The sequence below is a fragment of the Delphinapterus leucas genome, chromosome 6 (genome assembly GCF_059928025.1).
Source record: "Delphinapterus leucas isolate spDelLeu-1000000601 "Yukka" chromosome 6, BTC_Dleu_Yukka2, whole genome shotgun sequence".
In the NCBI taxonomy this organism is placed as follows: domain Eukaryota; kingdom Metazoa; phylum Chordata; class Mammalia; order Artiodactyla; family Monodontidae; genus Delphinapterus; species Delphinapterus leucas.
The window spans coordinates 88,010,250-88,028,676 of record NC_143134.1 but is presented as its reverse complement, the minus strand read 5'-3'; the positions used below and the strand labels follow the sequence as shown (position 1 = coordinate 88,028,676).

The 18,427-nt window shown below is 40.1% G+C and overlaps 1 protein-coding gene across 14 annotated transcripts in view; it reads right to left on the bottom strand.

Annotated features, from left to right (window-relative positions):
* The window catches only part of UNC13B (unc-13 homolog B), a 217,056-nt gene that overhangs the window by 75,450 nt on the left and 123,179 nt on the right, over positions 1–18,427 (bottom strand). For all 14 annotated transcript variants that reach the window (XR_016393585.1, XM_089913362.1, XM_089913356.1 and 11 more), the window contains 2 exons: positions 18,108–18,422; positions 15,954–16,044 (listed from right to left, as the gene is read on the bottom strand). Coding sequence is in view for 13 of the 14 variants with exons in the window: in XM_089913362.1 (XP_089769488.1) it covers positions 15,954–16,044; positions 18,108–18,422 (406 nt within the window). In the remaining variant the exon portion in view is untranslated. The remainder of the gene's footprint in view (positions 1–15,953; positions 16,045–18,107; positions 18,423–18,427) is intronic.

Below are 18,427 nucleotides of genomic sequence, written 5' to 3'. Positions count from 1 at the left end.
TGCCAAGCTAAAAAGTTGAAACTATAATTTAACTACCAGTGTAAAGAAAAATTAATGTTTTTTGAGGGGGGAAAAACCTTTCATTCATTCATTCAATCATTCACTTATTCACTCACTCACATATCTGTTAAGACTTGCTGGATGCCAGGTATCAGGGATATAAAGTTAAGCAGGCACAGTCCCTATTCTGTATTTCCATGCTCTTTTCACCTAGCTTTTATTTAAGTTATTTATTGAATTATAATGTACATACAGAAAAGTACACAAATCAAAAGTACATTAACATAAACAGAATTCAGATCAAGGACAGAACATCATCAGAATTCCAGAAGCCCCACTGCACCTATATCTAGTTACTACCAACCCCCTCACCCCAAAATAATCACTATCCTGAAGTCTGACACCACAGATTACTTTTGCCTGTTTCTGAACTTAATATAAAAGGAATCATGTAGTAGATACTCTTTTAAGAAATACAAAATCTTGAGGGCAAATGCTTATACAATTCCAGGACAGTGTGATAAACACTAAAATTGACTGTATATGAAATGCTATAGAAAGATAGAAAAATGAGTATCTAACTCTATCTGGGGACTTTCCGGAAGGCTTCAAAGTATGTGACATCTAAGTTGAACCCTGAGCATAAGCGGTAGCCATGACTAGTGCTCTGTTTTAGGAAGATAAATCTGATATGGTATACACAATGGATTCCAAGAAAAATAAATAAAAGCAAGGAAACCATTGGAAGAGTAATACACTATAGTCTAAGCAGTAAAGAAGACCTGAATGCAGAGAGGAACAAAGAGGAGACTGATAAAAGAAATCACAGAGAGAAAAAGAGCAAGATCTGGCAAACGATCTAATGTGGGAGGCAAGAGAGGAGGAAGAATGACACCATAATTTTGAGTGGGTGACTGGCAGAACAATGGTGACTTTCATACAGAGAACAAAGGAAGAGGAATAGGCCCAGGAAGGAAGTTTCAAACATTGGGAAATTGTGGTGACAATAACTAGTAAATAACTAGATATGAAGGGTAGAACCTAAGGAAAAAAGGGAGGGTCAGAAGTATATATTTGGGAATCATCTACTTAGAAAGGCTAGTTGGAAGTCTACTGGCTGCCTAGCACAGAGGCCAAGATCAGGCACAGTACCGGCCACACGGTAGTTCAATTAATGTACGTCAATTAATGACTCTGGGTTAGAGGCTGAGGAAATGCAGATTTGAGATTAAAAGAGATGCCTTCTGTAGAAAGAAGAGACAGAGACAGACAGGAAAGGAGACAGGCAAGGTAAGAGAGGAAGGAAGAACTGGAAGAACCCAAGAAAATAGGAAGCAACAAGTAGGGAGTTGCAAAAACACTGTGGAATGCTGCAGAGAAAAAATGAGCATAAAGACTGAAGAAAAGTGTCTGATGAAAAAAAGTGTTTAAATATTTAACTGGTAATTACTTCTATCTACTCTCTGGCCTACAAGCTCACAAATGATAAGAAAATATCTTGCAAACGGCCCAACAGCACCCAGTGGTACCCCCTTATTAGCTGGCTTGATTTAAAATGGAATAATTGGGCTTCCCTGGTGGTGCAGTGGTTGAGAATCCGCCTGCCGATGCAGGGGACACGGGTTCGTGCCCCGGTCTGGGAAGATCCCACATGCCGCGGAGCAGCTGGGCCTGCGCGTCCGGAGCCTGTGCTCCGCAACGGGAGAGGCCACAACAGTGAGAGGCCCGCGTACCGCAAAAAAAAAAAAAAAAAAAAAAGCAGACAGGAGCTCAGTCTGTAAAATCCTCATCTAAAATGGAATAATTATATTAGCTGCTTCCTTTTGGATAACTTTGGCAAAAGAACTTTCTCTTACAGAGCAAGAATTCCTTCACAGCCAGGATCAAATGTTCCCAATCACTGTGTGGTCACATAAGCAGCAAGAGTCAGAGAAAGTAGGACAAAGCAAGAAGGGCTGCTTTACTTGTTATTTGGAAGCAAGTCATTTTGTACAGAGGTATCAATCAGACTTATTCCATAAAAGTTTACAAAGTAAACTATGTCCAGAAAATACCGCCAGCTGGAGCTAAGGCCTGATGCTGGTATCTGACACCCTCCTCGGACTCTAGGTAGGCTAATAATATCATGGCATTTCTCAGAAATGTGCTGATATGCTCCTCAGAAACTGGAGTCAAACTCCACCCCTTCAAACAAGCTGCCCCAAATTCCAGTCCCAGATGTGATGTCTTATAATTCACAAAGTTCAGTCACAGCCTAGAATGAGATCTAAGGTTTATAGAAGACCAATCACTGATAAATACCCAGATCCAGGCCATAAACGTGTTCAGAATATTTCAGAGGGGGTGGGGAACCTGAGAAACGTTAAGCATTTCTCCTGACAAGTACACAAAAGCAGCTCTTGAAAAATGTTCCCACAGTGCCCAGGGTAGCCTTTGGCCTGCTCCCCTAGACTCCTCAGGCAAGGCACTCCACTGACATTTTCCTCGCAGGTCCCAGAGAAGCACCAGTACATAGATAGCCTCATCTGAGTGATCCACATGGCAAGTTTTCCCACGAACCCCCATGACATCTGGTAGTCTAGATCCCTGTAAAAGCCTGAAATCCTATGGCACTGGCTCCTTGCCACTTTAACCATCAGAAGCAGTTTCACTGGGTTCCCACTCAGCAGCAAAGGCTCCAGCTGTGATCAGAAACACCTTTGGCAGGTCGCTAAGGCCTAGGCTAAGAAAGTCATGAGAAAGCCCTGAAAACCAACACTTCTGTAATAAGAGGCCCACTGGTGACTTAAGCAATTGTTTATAGAGCTTTGCCCTCAAAAATGCATTTTTCTATGATCTCACCAAAACTCTGTGAGAGGGGACAGTCATTATCCCTAAGTTATAGCTAAGGAGACTAAGAAATAGGAAGTGCTTTATTCAAGTTCTCTCAGATTTTGAGACTAGGCTACTGCAAGAACCCAGCTCTTTCTATTTCTAGTTGAGCCCTAAATTTTATTAGTAATAGAGATAAGAGTAAACAAATACAAAAGACACTGGGCATCATGAATGGGTCTGCATATACCAGCCTAGAGAACACATTTCCCACGAACTAGACCTCAGGAAATAAAGACTGACATGTGAGAAACACTGAAGCTTCTGTGCCATCTTCTTCCCCCTTCTGCCTTGTAAAGTATTCATTTGCTAGGGCTGCCATAACATAACACTACAGACTGGTGGTTTAAGGAACAGAAATTTATTCTTACAAATCTGTTGGCTAGAAGTCTAAGACCAAGGTGTTAGCAAGGTTGGTTTCTTCTAAGGCCTCTCTCCTTGGCTTATATAGGTGGCCATCTTCTCTCTGTGTCTTCACATAACCTTTCTTCTGTGTATGTGTGTGTCCTAATCTCTCTTACAAGGACACCAGTCAGATTTCAGTATGTAATTTGGATTTTTCATCCAAATTACCTCAATGTATCCTAATTACCTCTTTAAAGGCCCTATCTCTAAATACAATCACATTCTAAGATACTGGGTGTTAGGACTTTTAACATAGGAGGCAGGGAGCAGGGGACAACTCAGCCCATAAAAGGTAAAAAAGGTAAAATCAGGGTTTTGGTGGCATAGGCAATTTAAAAGGCAGGGGAAGAAAGGAGATAATTCAGAACCAGAAGCCAGGCACCCTGGTGTTTTCCTTTCCTTTGTAGAGAGCCTTTGGAATAGAGGAGAAGGAACATTCCATCCAGCTGGTGGCTTTAGAGAAAGAGAACTAAGCCAATCTCAGCTTTCATCCCTGCTCTGGCCTGTTGCCTAACAGACATGGAGTTCATGAGCAGAAGGATCATTTGAGTCCTTTCTGGGTATTTCTGCTCTGTTCAGTGCCGATGGGGGTAGGAAAGGTAGAGGGTTTTTATTCATGTGTGAAAGAATACTTAAGTCTTAATTTCTTAAGGATATCATTATTACTACCGACTCAGCTTCATCTCTGGAACTTCTTTCTGCCTAAGATTTTAGTTTTTACCAAAACAGTTAAGTTCCAAAGGCTGAGCTAGATTGGCACATTAGAAGAACGGAAAAGGAGGGGCTGAGACTATCAGGCTATAGCAAGAACTGGCAGCTCAAGAGCATGCTTTTATTACTAACCAACTGGGCAAGCTTCTCCCACACCCTATAAAAACAAACAACTTGTTTTTGCTTCAGAGGCTCAGGTGATATTGTCAATTTCCCCACAGACATTTAAGAAGCAAGCAAAGAGAGAATTCAGAAAAGGGAAATTAAATAGACATCAGAGAAGATGAGCATTGGGGATGGTTTCTTAGATGTCAAAACAAGGAGTGTGCAGGAGTGTCGAATATTGCAGCAAGGTCCAATAAGATAAAGACTTAAAAACAACCACAGGATTAGGTAGCGATGAGCTTACTGACTGACCTTCACAAACAGAGTTTTAATGAATTGACAATGAAATAATCTGAGACAGACTTTCCTAAAGCACATTCCTTGGAAAATGATTCCTACAGGATGCTTTTCCAAAACAGAGTTTCATAGTCAAAAAAGTTTAATGCTGTGCATTTTTTATTCCCCTCTTGAAGAAACAAAAGAAGTCTAAAAATTTTAAGTTTCTGAGAAGTCCCTTGATAAAGCAATCTATCGGTGTTGCACTCTACTGGAACTCAATGTTTTTCCAAATTTCTTTCACCATGAAACTCTTTATCACATGATAAAGAATCTATTAACATTTCTAGAAACTGGAGTCCTGAGAAACACACTTTGAAAAACAGGGTTCTAAGATTATGGTGGTAGAAAGTAGTGTTAAGAACCTAGGCTCTGCAGTTAAATAGGTCTAGATTTGAATCTGGTTCTAACTCTTGCCAGCTAGGTGACCCTGGACAAGTTTCTATCTTTCTAAACCTCAGTTTCTTAATCTATAAAATGGGCCTAATAACATAAGCCTAATTCATAGAATTATTGTAGGAATTCAGTTGGGTAATACATGTAAAGCACTGACAATAATAGTATTAAATAATGTGATTACTGGGCTTCCCTGGTGGCGCAGTGGTTAAGAATCTGCCTGCCAATGCAGGGGACACTGGTTCAAGCCCTGGCCCAGAAAGATCTCACATGCCACGAAGCAACTAAGCCTGTGTGCCACAACTACTGAGCCTGTTCTCTAGAGCCCGTGAGCCACAACTACTGAGCCCCCATGCCACAACTACTGAATCCCGCATGCCTAGAGCCTGTGCTCCGCAACAGGAGAAGCCACTGCAATGAGAAGCCCGCACACCACAGGAAGAGTAGCCCCCGCTCGCCGCAACTAGAGAAAGACTGCACGCAGCAATGAAGACCCAGTGCAGCCAAAAGTAAAATAAATAAATAATAATTTAAAAAATAATGTGATTACTGTGATGATGATGATGATGACCACAAGGACTATGGAAAGTAATTGAGATTAGAAGGAGAACTGTGATATACATACTAAAGTTTTCGATGAGTGAACAGGGAGTTATGCAAAAGTTGGGATCTAATTTCAACAAGGAAGGTGGGTGTGAGAACGGCTTATGCAAGGATCTAGTAATGGCCTCAAAGTGGCAGAGAGAGCCAGAGAAAACCAAGCCTCACTCCTGACCCAGAAATACATGGGGCATTAAAAAAAGGCATAGTCTTCATACAAAAGGGTTTTAGCGAACTGCCATGTTTCAGCCAGTAGAAAATGTATCTGTTCTGGTCTCAGATATCAGGTAAGGACTCCAAGGTTTGCCAAAGGACAGAAGGGGCCCAGAGGTCTCTTGTCCAAGAGAGGTCTGTCTGGTTTGTGAAACAGTAGTAGGGCCTTTTCTTAGGTAGGGCTTACCATAAAGTTTGAAGTGGGATGCTAAAAACTGTGGTTAAGAGAGGTCTGAAAGTATTGGGGCTTACTACAGGATTTGTACTGTGACACTGTGGTAGTAGCAAAATATTAGAAGCAACTTAAACAACTTAAAGATCCATCAACAGAGAACAGAGTGTACTATGCAGCTATTAAAAAACTGCAGTAGCTCTATTTGTAATAAGGAAAAATCTCCAAGATGTAGCAGTAAATGAATAAAAGGTGAAGGACAATGTGTATAATATACACACGCACGCATGTGCACACACACATGCTTATAAATGCACAGTTTACCTCTGGACTGATTCATAAGACACAGGTAACAATGAGATGGGGGAGGTGGGGACTAGAGGCCTGGAGTCTGAAGTAGGAGGGAAACTTTGCATTATACATATCTTTTTTATATAATTTTATACTTTTACATTTCTTACTTATTCGAATCATTCTTTAGTGTTTTTTGTTTTTAAAATGTTACAGTAGCAATGGTTAGGGAGAAGGCTGAGAGACTGTAAGAAAAAGGAGGGATGACTGTGGTCTCCACAAGGGCAATGAGCTGAGGTAGTAGAAGTTAAGACAGGCAGCCATGATCAGAGCAAAATCCTGGAGTTTAAAATTATAGAAAGAGGACTTCCCTGGTGGCACAGTGGTTGAGAGTCCGCCTGCCGATGCAGGGGATGCGGGTTCGTGCCCCGATACGGGAAGATCCCACATGCCGCGGAGCGGCTGAGCCCGCGAGCCATGGCCGCTGAGCCTGCGCGTCCGGATCCTGTGCTCCGCAATGGGAGAGGCCACAACAGTGAGAGGCGCGCATACCGCAAAAAAAAAAAAAATTATAGAAAGAGTGCTTTCCTTGTGCAACTAAGCCTAAGACATGAGGTCCTCAAGGGCCCTCCCTTATTTTCCCAAGGGGAATCCATTTTTTAGGGCTTCAATAGTAGCACAAGATGGACATCTCTTTGCCTGGGAGAGAGTCACAAGTAAGAACAGAACTTGCACGAGACAGCTGATTCGTTCTATCTTAATGATCTTTCTTGAGAAAATGCTGATCCATCTCAAGCTAACTGGCTACAATCTTGGCTCTCCTGGGATGGCTCCATTTAAACACGTACTTTTTTTTTTTTAACATCTTTATTGGAGTATAATTGCTTTACAATGGTGTGTTAGTTTCTGCTGTATAACAAAGTGAATCAGCTATACATATACATACATCCCCATATCCCCTCCCTCTTGCGTCTCCCTCCCACCCTCCCTATCACCCCTCTAGGTGGTCACAAAGCACTGAGCTGATCTCTCTGTGCTATGCGGCTGCTTCCCACTAGCTATCTATTTTACATTTGGTAGTAAACATGTACTTCTAATCTATTTGCTCAGTTCCATCTCTTCTTACTGACTCTCCTCCGTCAGCTTTCTTTAGCAACCTAAGAGCTTCTGCCAAGGCTTCTTCATGGCCTACCTCCATGCCTTCTCCTTCACTGTCCCTTCCACCTGGAACACCCACCCACCTGCTGCCACTGCAGTCTCCGTTTCTAGAGCTAAAAAGTCTCACCTCCTCCCCCAGATTTTTCTGCAGCTAAGCCAAATAAGGTACAGAATCACATCCATTCCACCCACACTACCAACATTACTACCTCAACAGCATTAGCAATGGCAGACACTCATTAAGGACATATGGCCAGGTACTCTGCCAGTCCATATACAGAAATGACCTATATGACCTCTTCCCTTAAGTTGCTGACAATCTTACAGGAATGGCATAAGGGTAGCTAGGTTTGTATGGCGCTTACTCAAAGTCTGTTGAATGCACTATCAGCTAAAGAAGTATAAATGACCTATAAACTTATGGGAAATATTCAAATCACAAATAATCAAAGAAATGCAAATTAAAACAATGGGATACCATCCTTCTGCCAAATTGGCAAAAAATTTCTAAAATGATAATACTCAGTGTTGGTGCAAGACATCTAAATATTGAAAGTATAAATTGGAAGAACCTTTCTGAAGACACATGTAGAAGTTTATCACAAGGCTTTAAAAGGTATATACTTTTTTTTAAACATCTTTATTGGAGTATAATTGCTTTACAATGGTGTGTTAGTTTCTGCTTTATAACAAAGTGAATCAGCTAAACATATACATATATCCCCATATCTCCCTCCTCTTGCGTCTCCCTCCCACCCTCCCTATCCCACCCCTCTAGGTGGTCACAGAGTACCAAGCTGATCTCCCTGTGTTATGTGGCTCCTTCCCACTAGCTATCTATTTTACATTTGGTAGTATATATATGTCCATGCCACTCGCTCACTCCGTCCCAGCTTACCCTTCCCCCACCCCGTGTCCTCAAGTCCATTCTCTACGTCTGCGCCTTTATTCCTGTCCCTAGGTTCTTCACAACCTTCTTTTTTTTTTTTAGATTCCATATATATGTGTTAGCATACGGTATTTGTTTTTCTCTTTCTGACTTACTTCACTCTGTATGACAGACTCTAGGTCCATCCATAAAAGGTATATACATTTTTTTTTTTTTTTTCGGTACGCGGGCCTCTCACTGCTGTGGCCTCTCCCGTTGCGGAGCACAGGCTCCGGACGCGCAGGCTCAGCGGCCATGGCCCACGGGCCCAGCCACTCCGCGGCACATGGGATCCTCCCGGACCGGGGCATGAACCGGCAGGCGGACTCTCAACCACTGCGCCACCAGGGAAGCCCCATAAAAGGTATATACTTTTAAACTCAGCAACTTATTTGAATATACCTTGAGAAAGCTAAGTTAAAGAAATAATCAGAAATGAAAAGAAACTTATGCATAATGATACTCATCATAATATTATTTTCAACTGTAAAGAAATAAGAGGAATTGTTAAGGAACATCTATCAATACATGATGGAATATTATAATCTATTAATAATCATTAAATCATGCTTTCAAAAAATATTTAATAAGCCAGAATAAAGCTCACAAAACAATGCCTAAGTGAGAAAAATTCTAAGTCCACACACAGTATTGTCCAAACTCAGTAACTTTATATTAATGTATATATATAAATTATACAACATAGCTAATGTTAATAGTTAATATTTTGTTGTTGTTGGCTTTAGGTGCTAGGCCTTGGGAAACTTTTTTTAAAGAATTAATTAAGAGAAGATAAAGAAGTACATGGAGACTTCTGTGGAAATGCTAATGGGCTTTTCTGACGTCTTAAGCATCCATAAAAGATTGGCTAAACACTCTGCCAGGTTCTATATTGGGCTCTAGAACACCAGCAATAAAAACCATAGCCCTGGCATTCAAGGATCTTACAAGTACACGGGAAAGATGTAACAGTAAACAAGTAACTCCATTAAATGCCAATTTAGCAAAAGTACAGTGTCTCCCCTTATCCTGGGACTGTGTTCCAAGACGCCCAGTGGATTCCTGTATATATATATACATATAAAGTTTATGTATAAAGTTTAGCTTATAAATTATGCAGAGTTAGAGATTAACAACAATAATTAATAAGATAGAACAATTGTAACACTAGAGTTGTCCCTCAGTAGCCACAGAGGATTGGTTCTAGGACCCACCACGAATACCAAAATCCAAGGATGCTCAGGTCCAATAGTTGGCCTTCAGTATTCAAGGTTCTGCATCTGCAGATTCAACCAACCAGAGATTGTGTAGGACTGTAGCGTTTATTTTTAAAAACCCACATATAAGTGGACCCGTGAAGTTCAAACCCGTTTTGTTCAAGGGTCAATTGTATACTGTAATAAAAGCTATGTGAATGTGGTCTCTCTCTCTCACACAAAATACCTTATTGTAAAAACTTAACGCTTTCTCCATTTTAACTAAGCACTTATCACACACTGTGGCCATAACTCTTTCAGTTTGAGGTATGACAGCAAAATTAGCATGAATTTCTTTTTCCTTTTTTGCAATTTCATGGATAGAAGATTCAACCTTACTATAGATCTTAGCAACTTCAGCATGTGATTTTTTTCTTTCCTTATTAAATCAATAACTTTCACCATTTCACTTAAAGGAAGCACTTTACAGCTTCTCTTTCGTATATATGAATTGCCAGACATATACACACTACTATACATAAAAGATAACTAGTAAGAACATACTGTACAGCACAGGGAACTCTATTCGGTGCTCTGTAATGACCTATATGGGAATGGAGTCTAGAGGAGAGTGCATATATGTGTATGTATGGCTGACTGACTTTGCTGTACAGCAGAAACTAACACAACATTGTAAGTCAACTATACTCCAGTGAAAAAATTTAAAAAAAAAGAAGAGGAAAGGTAAAAAAACCAAAATGAATTGCCAGCATCATCACCCTTGCACTTTGGGGCCATTATTAAGTAAAATAAGGGTTACTTGATCATAAGCACTGCCATCTTGTGACAGTCGATCTGAGAACTGAGATGGCTAATAAGTGTTTAATGGGCTAGACAAAGGGATGATTCACATCCAGGGTGACATGGAGTAGGACAGCACAAGATTTTATCACACTACTCAGAACTGCATTCAACTTAAAACTTAAGAACTGTTTATTTCTGGGGACTTCCCTGGCGGTCCAGTGGGGTAAGACTCCATGCTCCCAATGCAGGAGGCCCAGGTTCAATCCCTGATTGGGGAACTGGATCCCGCATGCTGCAACTAAGAAGTCCGAATGCTGCAACTAAGATCCCGTGTGCCACAACTAAGACCCAGTGCAGCCTAAATAAATAAATATTTTTTTAAAAAAAGAATTATTTCTGGAACTTTCCATTTAATATTTTTGGACGGGGGTTGACTACAGGTAACCGAAACTGCACAAAGCAAAACCATGGATACAGCGAGGGACTACTGTATGCACAGAGTCTGGAAGCTTTACCCAAAAAACTGACACCTGACTGGATTTAAAATATGTGAATGAAAAGTTAGCTATGTGGAGAAGGAAAAAAGAGTATATTCTATGCATGGAAACAGTGAGTGCTTTGAACAAAAAGTTTTACATGTTGGAAGTGTTGACTAAACAGAGTAGCAGAAAGAAGTAAAACTGGAAAGGCATATAGGGTCTGTATCAGTGCCTTTCAAATTCTTTTTGTGAAGGATCTGGTTTTTTATTACTAATATGTCATGGACTGATATTTTTGGTCTATACCCCATTCAATGAGACAAGGCCAGTGATCATGTGCTTGATGTCGTGGCAATCCAAATTGCCTCTAAATGCTCCCTTTCAACTTCAGCACTTATTTCATCAAAGACTAGAACCAAACAGTTCCTGGACTGGGCTTGTCCATGGACAACAATCTGAGTCACACTGAGCTAGATCAAAAGATTTTATTATATCATGAAGACACTGTGCAGTAATTGAAGTATATATTTTTTTTTTTTACTTTCCTCTTTTTAAATCATAGTTCTACTAGATAATTTACAATCCTAAGAGAAAGGTACTATTTTCTCCCCATTTTCTGGATTAGGAAAATCTGGCTTATTAAGGTCAAAAAACTACTATAATGGCACACTGAGAAAAAAATATTAGCAACTCACACCACAGGCAAGAATTAATTTCCCTAAAACAGTAAAAAGCTCCTAGGAATCAAAAGCTCAATAGAAAAATGGGCAAAGAATATAAATAGACTGTTCACAGAAAAGTAATAGCCTTTACTTATATGAAACATGCTTAACTTTACCAATAATAAGATATGCAAATTTAAACTCTACTGAGAAACCATTGCCTAGAAGACTAGCAAAAATCCAAAAGCTTAACAAGTCACTCTATTGGTGTGTCCGGGAAGAAAAATGTACCCTCATGACGTTACTAGTAAGAGTATACGTTGGTGATGGTATTGGCACAAAAACAGAAATATAGATCAATGGAACAGGATAGAAAGCCCAGAGATAAACCCACACACATACGGCCGCCTTATCTTTGATAAAGGAGGCAAGAGTATACAATGGAGAAAAGACAGCCTCTTCAAAAAGTGGTGCTCGGAAAACTGGACAGCTACATGTAAAAGAATGAAATTAGAACAGTTCCTAACACCATACACAAAAATAAACTCAAAATGGATTAAAGACCTAAATGTAAGGCCAGACACTATCAAACTCTTAGAGGAAAACATAGGCAGAACACTCTATGACATAAATCACAGCAAGATCCTTTTTGACCCACTTCCTAGAGAAATGGAAATAAAAACAAAAATAAACAAATGGGACCTAATGAAACTTAAAAGCTTTTGCCAAGCAAAGGAAACCATAAACAAGACAAAAAGACAACCCTCAGAATGGGAGAAAATATTTGCAAATGAAGCAACTGACAAAGGATTAATCTCCAAAATATACAAGCAGCTCATGCAGCTCAATATCAAAAAAGCAAACAACCCAATCCAAAAATGGGCAGAAGACCTAAATAGACATTTCTTCAAAGAAGATATACAGGTTGCCAACAAACACATGAAAGGATGCTCAACATCACTAATCATTAGAGAAATGCAAATCAAAACTACAATGAGGTATCACCTCACACCAGTCAGAATGGCCATCATCAAAAAATCTACAAACAATAAATGCTGGAGAGGGTGTGGAGAAAAGGGAACCCTCTTGCACTGTTGGTGGGAATGTAAATTGATACAGCCACTATGGAGAATAGTACGGAGGTTCCTTAAAAAACTAAAAATAGAGCTACCATACGACCCAGCAATCCCACTACTGGGCATATACCCTGAGAAAACCATGTTCAAAAGAGTCATGCATCCCAATGTTCATTGCAGCTCTATTTACAATAGCCAGGACATGGAAGCAACCTAAGTGTCCATCAACAATGAATGGATAAAGAAGATGTGGTACATATATATAATGGAATATTACTCAGCCATAAAAAGAAATGAAACTGAGTTATTTGTAGTGAGCTGGATGGATCTAGAGTCTGTCATACAGAGTGAAGTTAAGTCAGAAAGAGAAAAACAAATACTGAATGCTAACATATTCACTTTGAATGCTAACTGATTCACCTTGTGATACAGCAGAAACTAACACAACATTGTAAAGCAATTATACTCCAATAAAGATGTTTTAAAAAAAAAAAGAGTATATGTTGGTGGAAGGCAGATACCCTTTAGAATAATCATTAACGCTTTTCACAAATATCCTTCCCTATCTATTTCAAGGTATACTGTACCATTTGTTTGAAGTTAGACATGGTTATGTAATTTGCTTTAGCCAGGGAAATGTGAGCAAAACTGACATACTGTGTCTTTAGGGCAGAAGTTTTAAGAGCCAGAATGCAATCTCCTATGTTCTCTCTCATTTGTTATTCTTTCTTTCCCTCTACCACCAACATTGGCAATGTTCTAGAAGCTGGCTGATCCCTTAGTCTGGGTTGCAGAGAAGATAACTTGAAGCAGAACTCTTCAACATACTGGATGATAAGCAGCATGAGCAAAATAAACCTTTGTTGTTTTAAGCCACTGATAAATGGTGAGCAGTATTTACTAAAATTACAAATGCATATCCCCTCAGATATACTTGCACACAGCAAAATGACATACATAAAAGGTAATCATTTGCAACATGGTTTATTACAGCAGATGACCAGAAACAACCAAATGAACATCAACAGAAGACTAGTTAAATACTTGCAGTACATTCATACAGTGAAATATTATGTACCTGTTTAAAAAGAAAAACATTCTCTTAGAGCTAATATGGAAGAATCTCCAAGTGAAAAAGCAAGATGTTCCCAGTGTGTATAGTATACCATCTTTTTGTTTCTAAAAAAAGGGGGGGGATTAGAAAATACATTCATATTTACTTACACCTATAAGGAAATTCTATAATAAGAAGAAACTAACAAAAATTATCTTACGGCAGATAGGTGGAACTTCCAATTACTCAGAAAAAAGAAAATTCTTGGTGCCATACTTAACTTCTTACTGTCTCGCAACCTCAATCAATCTGTCAGCAAATCTCATCTTAAGTATAAATGGTATGCTTCTGCCTCTATCTTAAAGTGCTATCAGATCCATCTTTAAACTCTGGCTTATCTTCCTCCTCTTGGGCACATCTAATCAACTTCCAGTTACATGACCTGTGTTAAGAATATATTTACTGTTGTTCTGGTATTCAATTAACTTGCAATGGTTTTTGGTTACTCTTAAATAAACCATGCTTTTCTCTAAATGATCCCAAGCTTTGGCAACTGTTTTTAGCTATTCTTTTTGAGAGACTCTGAGCTGCCTCTTAAAAAGTCATAACAAACTGCTCCAATATATTCTTGTTTTTCTCATTCAGAACTTTTCTTCTACATGGAAGTTATTTTACTTTCCTTTATTATAAGAATTATAAGACCCTTACTCTGAAAAATTAGAAATAAAAAATTGATGGGAAATCTCTTCCTTATAGTAGTATGCCAACTAATGAAAATAGAAAGGATAATGGAAATAGAAAGATACCATTTGGCAACCACCGTTATTGGTGGTAGATTCAGACAGGAGTCATACATGGATACTTAGCCTGTACATGGAGGTTTGATGAGGAACAAGATACTGGCATGGTCTCAGAGTATTGTACCACAGAACACTTACCAATTACAAAAGGAAAAATGGTGTCGCAACAGTAGAGAAACCTGGCTGATACAAACATAACTAGGTGATTTTTTTTTTGGCTATGCCATGTGGCATGCGGGATCTTAGTTCCCCGACCAGGGATCAAATCAGTGTCCCCTGCATTGGGAGCACGAAGTCTTAACCACTGGACTGCCAGGGAAGTTCCTTAACTAGGTGATTAAAGTTAACATTACATTACAGGGGGTAGGACAGGTTGACAACATGTACTTTCTGATGCAGTTCACTAAAATGAGTTCAACATCATTTTTGTGTAATCCCTGCCAAGAAAGTATGGCCTGAGTCTGGACATGAGGAAACACTGGATGGACCCAAAATGAAGAATATGTTACCGAATGAAAGGCCTGTACTATCTATTGAAGATGCGAAAGACTGAGGAACTGTTCCAGATTAAGGGAGATTAAGAGACATGACTGCTAAATGCAACATGTCAGCCTGGATTGTATCCTGGACCAGAAAAGAGACATTGTTGAGACAGTTGGCAAAATTTGCATGGGGACTTGATGAAAGTATTGTCATTGTTGATTTCTTGATTTGGATAGTTATATTGTGGTTATACTGGAGAGTAGCCTTGTTTTTGGAAAATACAAACAGGAGAACATCATGCCTCCAACCTCCTCTCAAATGGTTCTGAAAAAAGATTAATCATAACGGATGGAGGGTGATGAAGCAAAAATGTTGTAAAATGTCAACAACGGAGGCATCTTGGTGAGGAGGATATGGAAGTTCCTTACTATTTTGGCAACTTTTTTCTAAGTTTGAAATTATTTCAAAATAAATTACTTTTTAAGTGTGTTTACACATGTGAACATGCTTGCATTTTTAGTATCTGCCAGGTATTATACTACGGACAGCCACCTGTCATCATTTAAAAATCTCCTTTCACTAACACAACATTGTAAAGCAATTATCCTCCAATAAAGATGTTAAAATAAATAAATAAATAAAATAAAAACCTCCTTTCTGCCTGAAAAGTGCCTACTGACACACAGATAAGGGCACTTCAAACTTGCAATGCTGCAAATGAAAAATATTTCTATTTTTACTTTTTTACACTGTTTTAGATATTAATGTGTTGATGTTTGGGGTCTTAAATTAGGGGAGCCCGTAGAAACTTCTGAACACTAAATTTCTGAGTAAAATTTCTGGCCCTGTAAAGGTCAGCCAGTGGTATTTGAACTGGCTCGCCAAGGGAAACAACTAATCCTAAGAGGCCTTGAAATAGTCTTCTATCCAAAACTCAAAATAAAATGCCCTCACAGGTGATAATGGTACCGAAAATAGCATTTAATTTTACTTTCAGGCTCTTAACCCACTAGGTCTACTTGATTTCCATTAATCAGCATAGAGGGAAGCCAATGGCTACCTGCCCATCTCTTAAGGCTCTAGCTTACTTGTCATGCATTCCCAGAAGCACACTGTAAGATGACTAATCATTGACTGCTTCTTCAGCACCATATGTCTCCCAATTTCAAAGGAAAAACTGTCCCAACTAGAACCAGAACAACAGATTTCCTACCTCCTGCAGCTGGAGTCGAACCTTGGTAACTGCTCGGATCCAGTGCGCTCTGGCTTGGGTAAATGGCGAAGATGCACTCTCCTCGGGAACACTTATAACAGAGAAAAGAATGTTCCTTAAAAATCAGCCCAGGCCACAAGATGACAGTGCTCAAGGCAAAACTGCCAAATACCTAAAATTAAAAGGTTTGTTGTATTCATGCCTATACTTATCTAGTGATTCAAGCCACTAAAACAGCATAGTCCTGAATATCCAATGTGAAAAAAATTCCTAAAATGACAAGTCCTTTTAGCTTTTCATCTGTTCCCTCTCTTTCTTCCCACTTTTCCACTCACCTGATGAGGCAGCTCATTGGGACAGTCAGGGATCAGGATACCAGAAGCAATGGCAAGGACCCTAAGTCAATGACTAACATAGAAACCATGCAGAGAGGTGTGGAGTAACCCTCTCCCCCTACCTCTCAAGATCACCAGTCTCCCTTGAGGGTTCTACATAGCATCCTTAGGGCAGAATTTTGTTCCTGCAAAGTGTTCCTGCTCCACTAAGCATTTTGGAAGGCTTTCCAATTCCTAGACTACATCAAAGTGCTAAGAAAAAAGGCAGAGCCCTTGTCCTGCTATGATCTTGTTCCTTGAGCTGCCTCAGGACCACCCTCAGCGAAAGGAACAATAAATATAACAAAGTAGCTTTGAGACAGAAACACTAGCGTATATTAGAACAAATCATCATCATCTTAACTGTGGAATAGCGGTTAATTCTTGGTGATGGTGCTTCTCCTCTCTCTCACTGGGGTCTACTGACAAGGCAGTAAAAAAGGACCCACCATCTAGACACATAAAATATATGCTAGGCTCTGATGCCACCTAACTGGTTCAATTGTTTTAAAACATTTGTGGGCACTTCTGAAACTGGCCTGGACGTCACTTGCACAGCTAGGATCTGGGAGGACAGAGCCAGTAGAGAAGGCCAGGCACCGTCTGCTGCTCCACCAAAAACTCTACCCAGACAACAGTATCTTTAAAGTCCAAGGTCGACAAAGAGCTGTCTTTCAGTGGGTCGTCAATCCAGTAAAAAAGCTGGTCCAGAACTCAGTCTCCCTGATGTCTTGTCTACTAGATGAGCCACCAGAGATGATTAAAAATCAGGAAAACAAACAGAAAATAAGTTTCTACCTTCAAGTGGTGGAGTAGAGGCATCAACCATTCTCTAACTTTTACCACATAATCAGCATTCACTGCTCTGATCTTCCCATGACCTTGAAATTTGAGAATTTAAGTCACACCGAGCCCTTATCACTCTACCCCAGTGGTTTTCAACTAGGGACAGCTTTGCCCCTCAGGAGAAATCTGACAGTATCTGGAGACATTTTTGGTTGTCACACTGAGAGTTGCTCCAGGCATCTAGTGTGCAGAGGCTAAGGATGCTACTAAAATCCTGCAATGCATACAACAGCTCCCCGTAACAAAGCATTATCTGGCTAAAAATGTCAACAGTGCTAAGAATGAGAAACCCTGCTCTGCCCCAACCTATCAGCAGCTCACTGACCAATTTAGCTCAATAAGAACAATACTCAAACTCTGTACTAAGCCTCATTATGTGACTGTTAAAAGGACAAGTTTTAAATTTTTCTCCTTATGGGTACCAACTGCCAGACATACTGCTAGGCCCCAGGGAGACAGAAGGGTGGGTTAGATCTGGCTTCTAGACCAATTCTTTAACTCTTTCCCAGTTTTGTCAGCCAGGGAAAAAACAAAACAAAACAAAAAAATAATGTTCACAAAAGAAATTTAAACATTAATCGGGTGGGAAGCCTATTTCATTCAAAGCAGCTCCTCTGAATGAAATGACCTACAAGGCTCAGGTCAGTTCCAGACTCAAAGGCTGTCATATGTGGGGTCAACTAGTGAGCCAAGAACTGCAGGCTCTAGAAGGCCTGGTACACTGCAGTTAAAATGTTCTTCAGAGATCCTCAAAATACATTGGAAATTACACCAAAAAGCAAAGGAAGCAGTGCAGAGCTAAGCCTCAGTATCCTGATCACAACCACACCCGGCTGCAGGGAAACAAACAAAAAACAACTGCATTCTGTTCAACAATACCATAGGGCAGGTACTGAGGAAACCATGTGAGCTCCTCAAGGTAGCCATCACCTACCTCTCCTGGGGGCCTAGGATGTGGTCTCTGTGTAGCACCAGATCTGGGGGTGGAGGGGTTGTAGCATCTTCTTTCGTCTCCTTGGGTTCACATGCTCCTCCCTTCTCCTCTTCACGTGCCACCTCCAAGGCTTTCTCTTGTTCTCCAAAACCTACTTGGCTGTCTCTGGAGAAGCTGCCAGAGCTGTGGCAGGAATGAATCAAGTCCCTCTCCCGACGGTCATCATCTTGTTCGTGACACTGGTCTAGTTCACTCAGCTGAGAGCTTCCTTGACTCACATTACAGGAGGAGCCATACCTACTACTGCTGGTGGGGCTGTG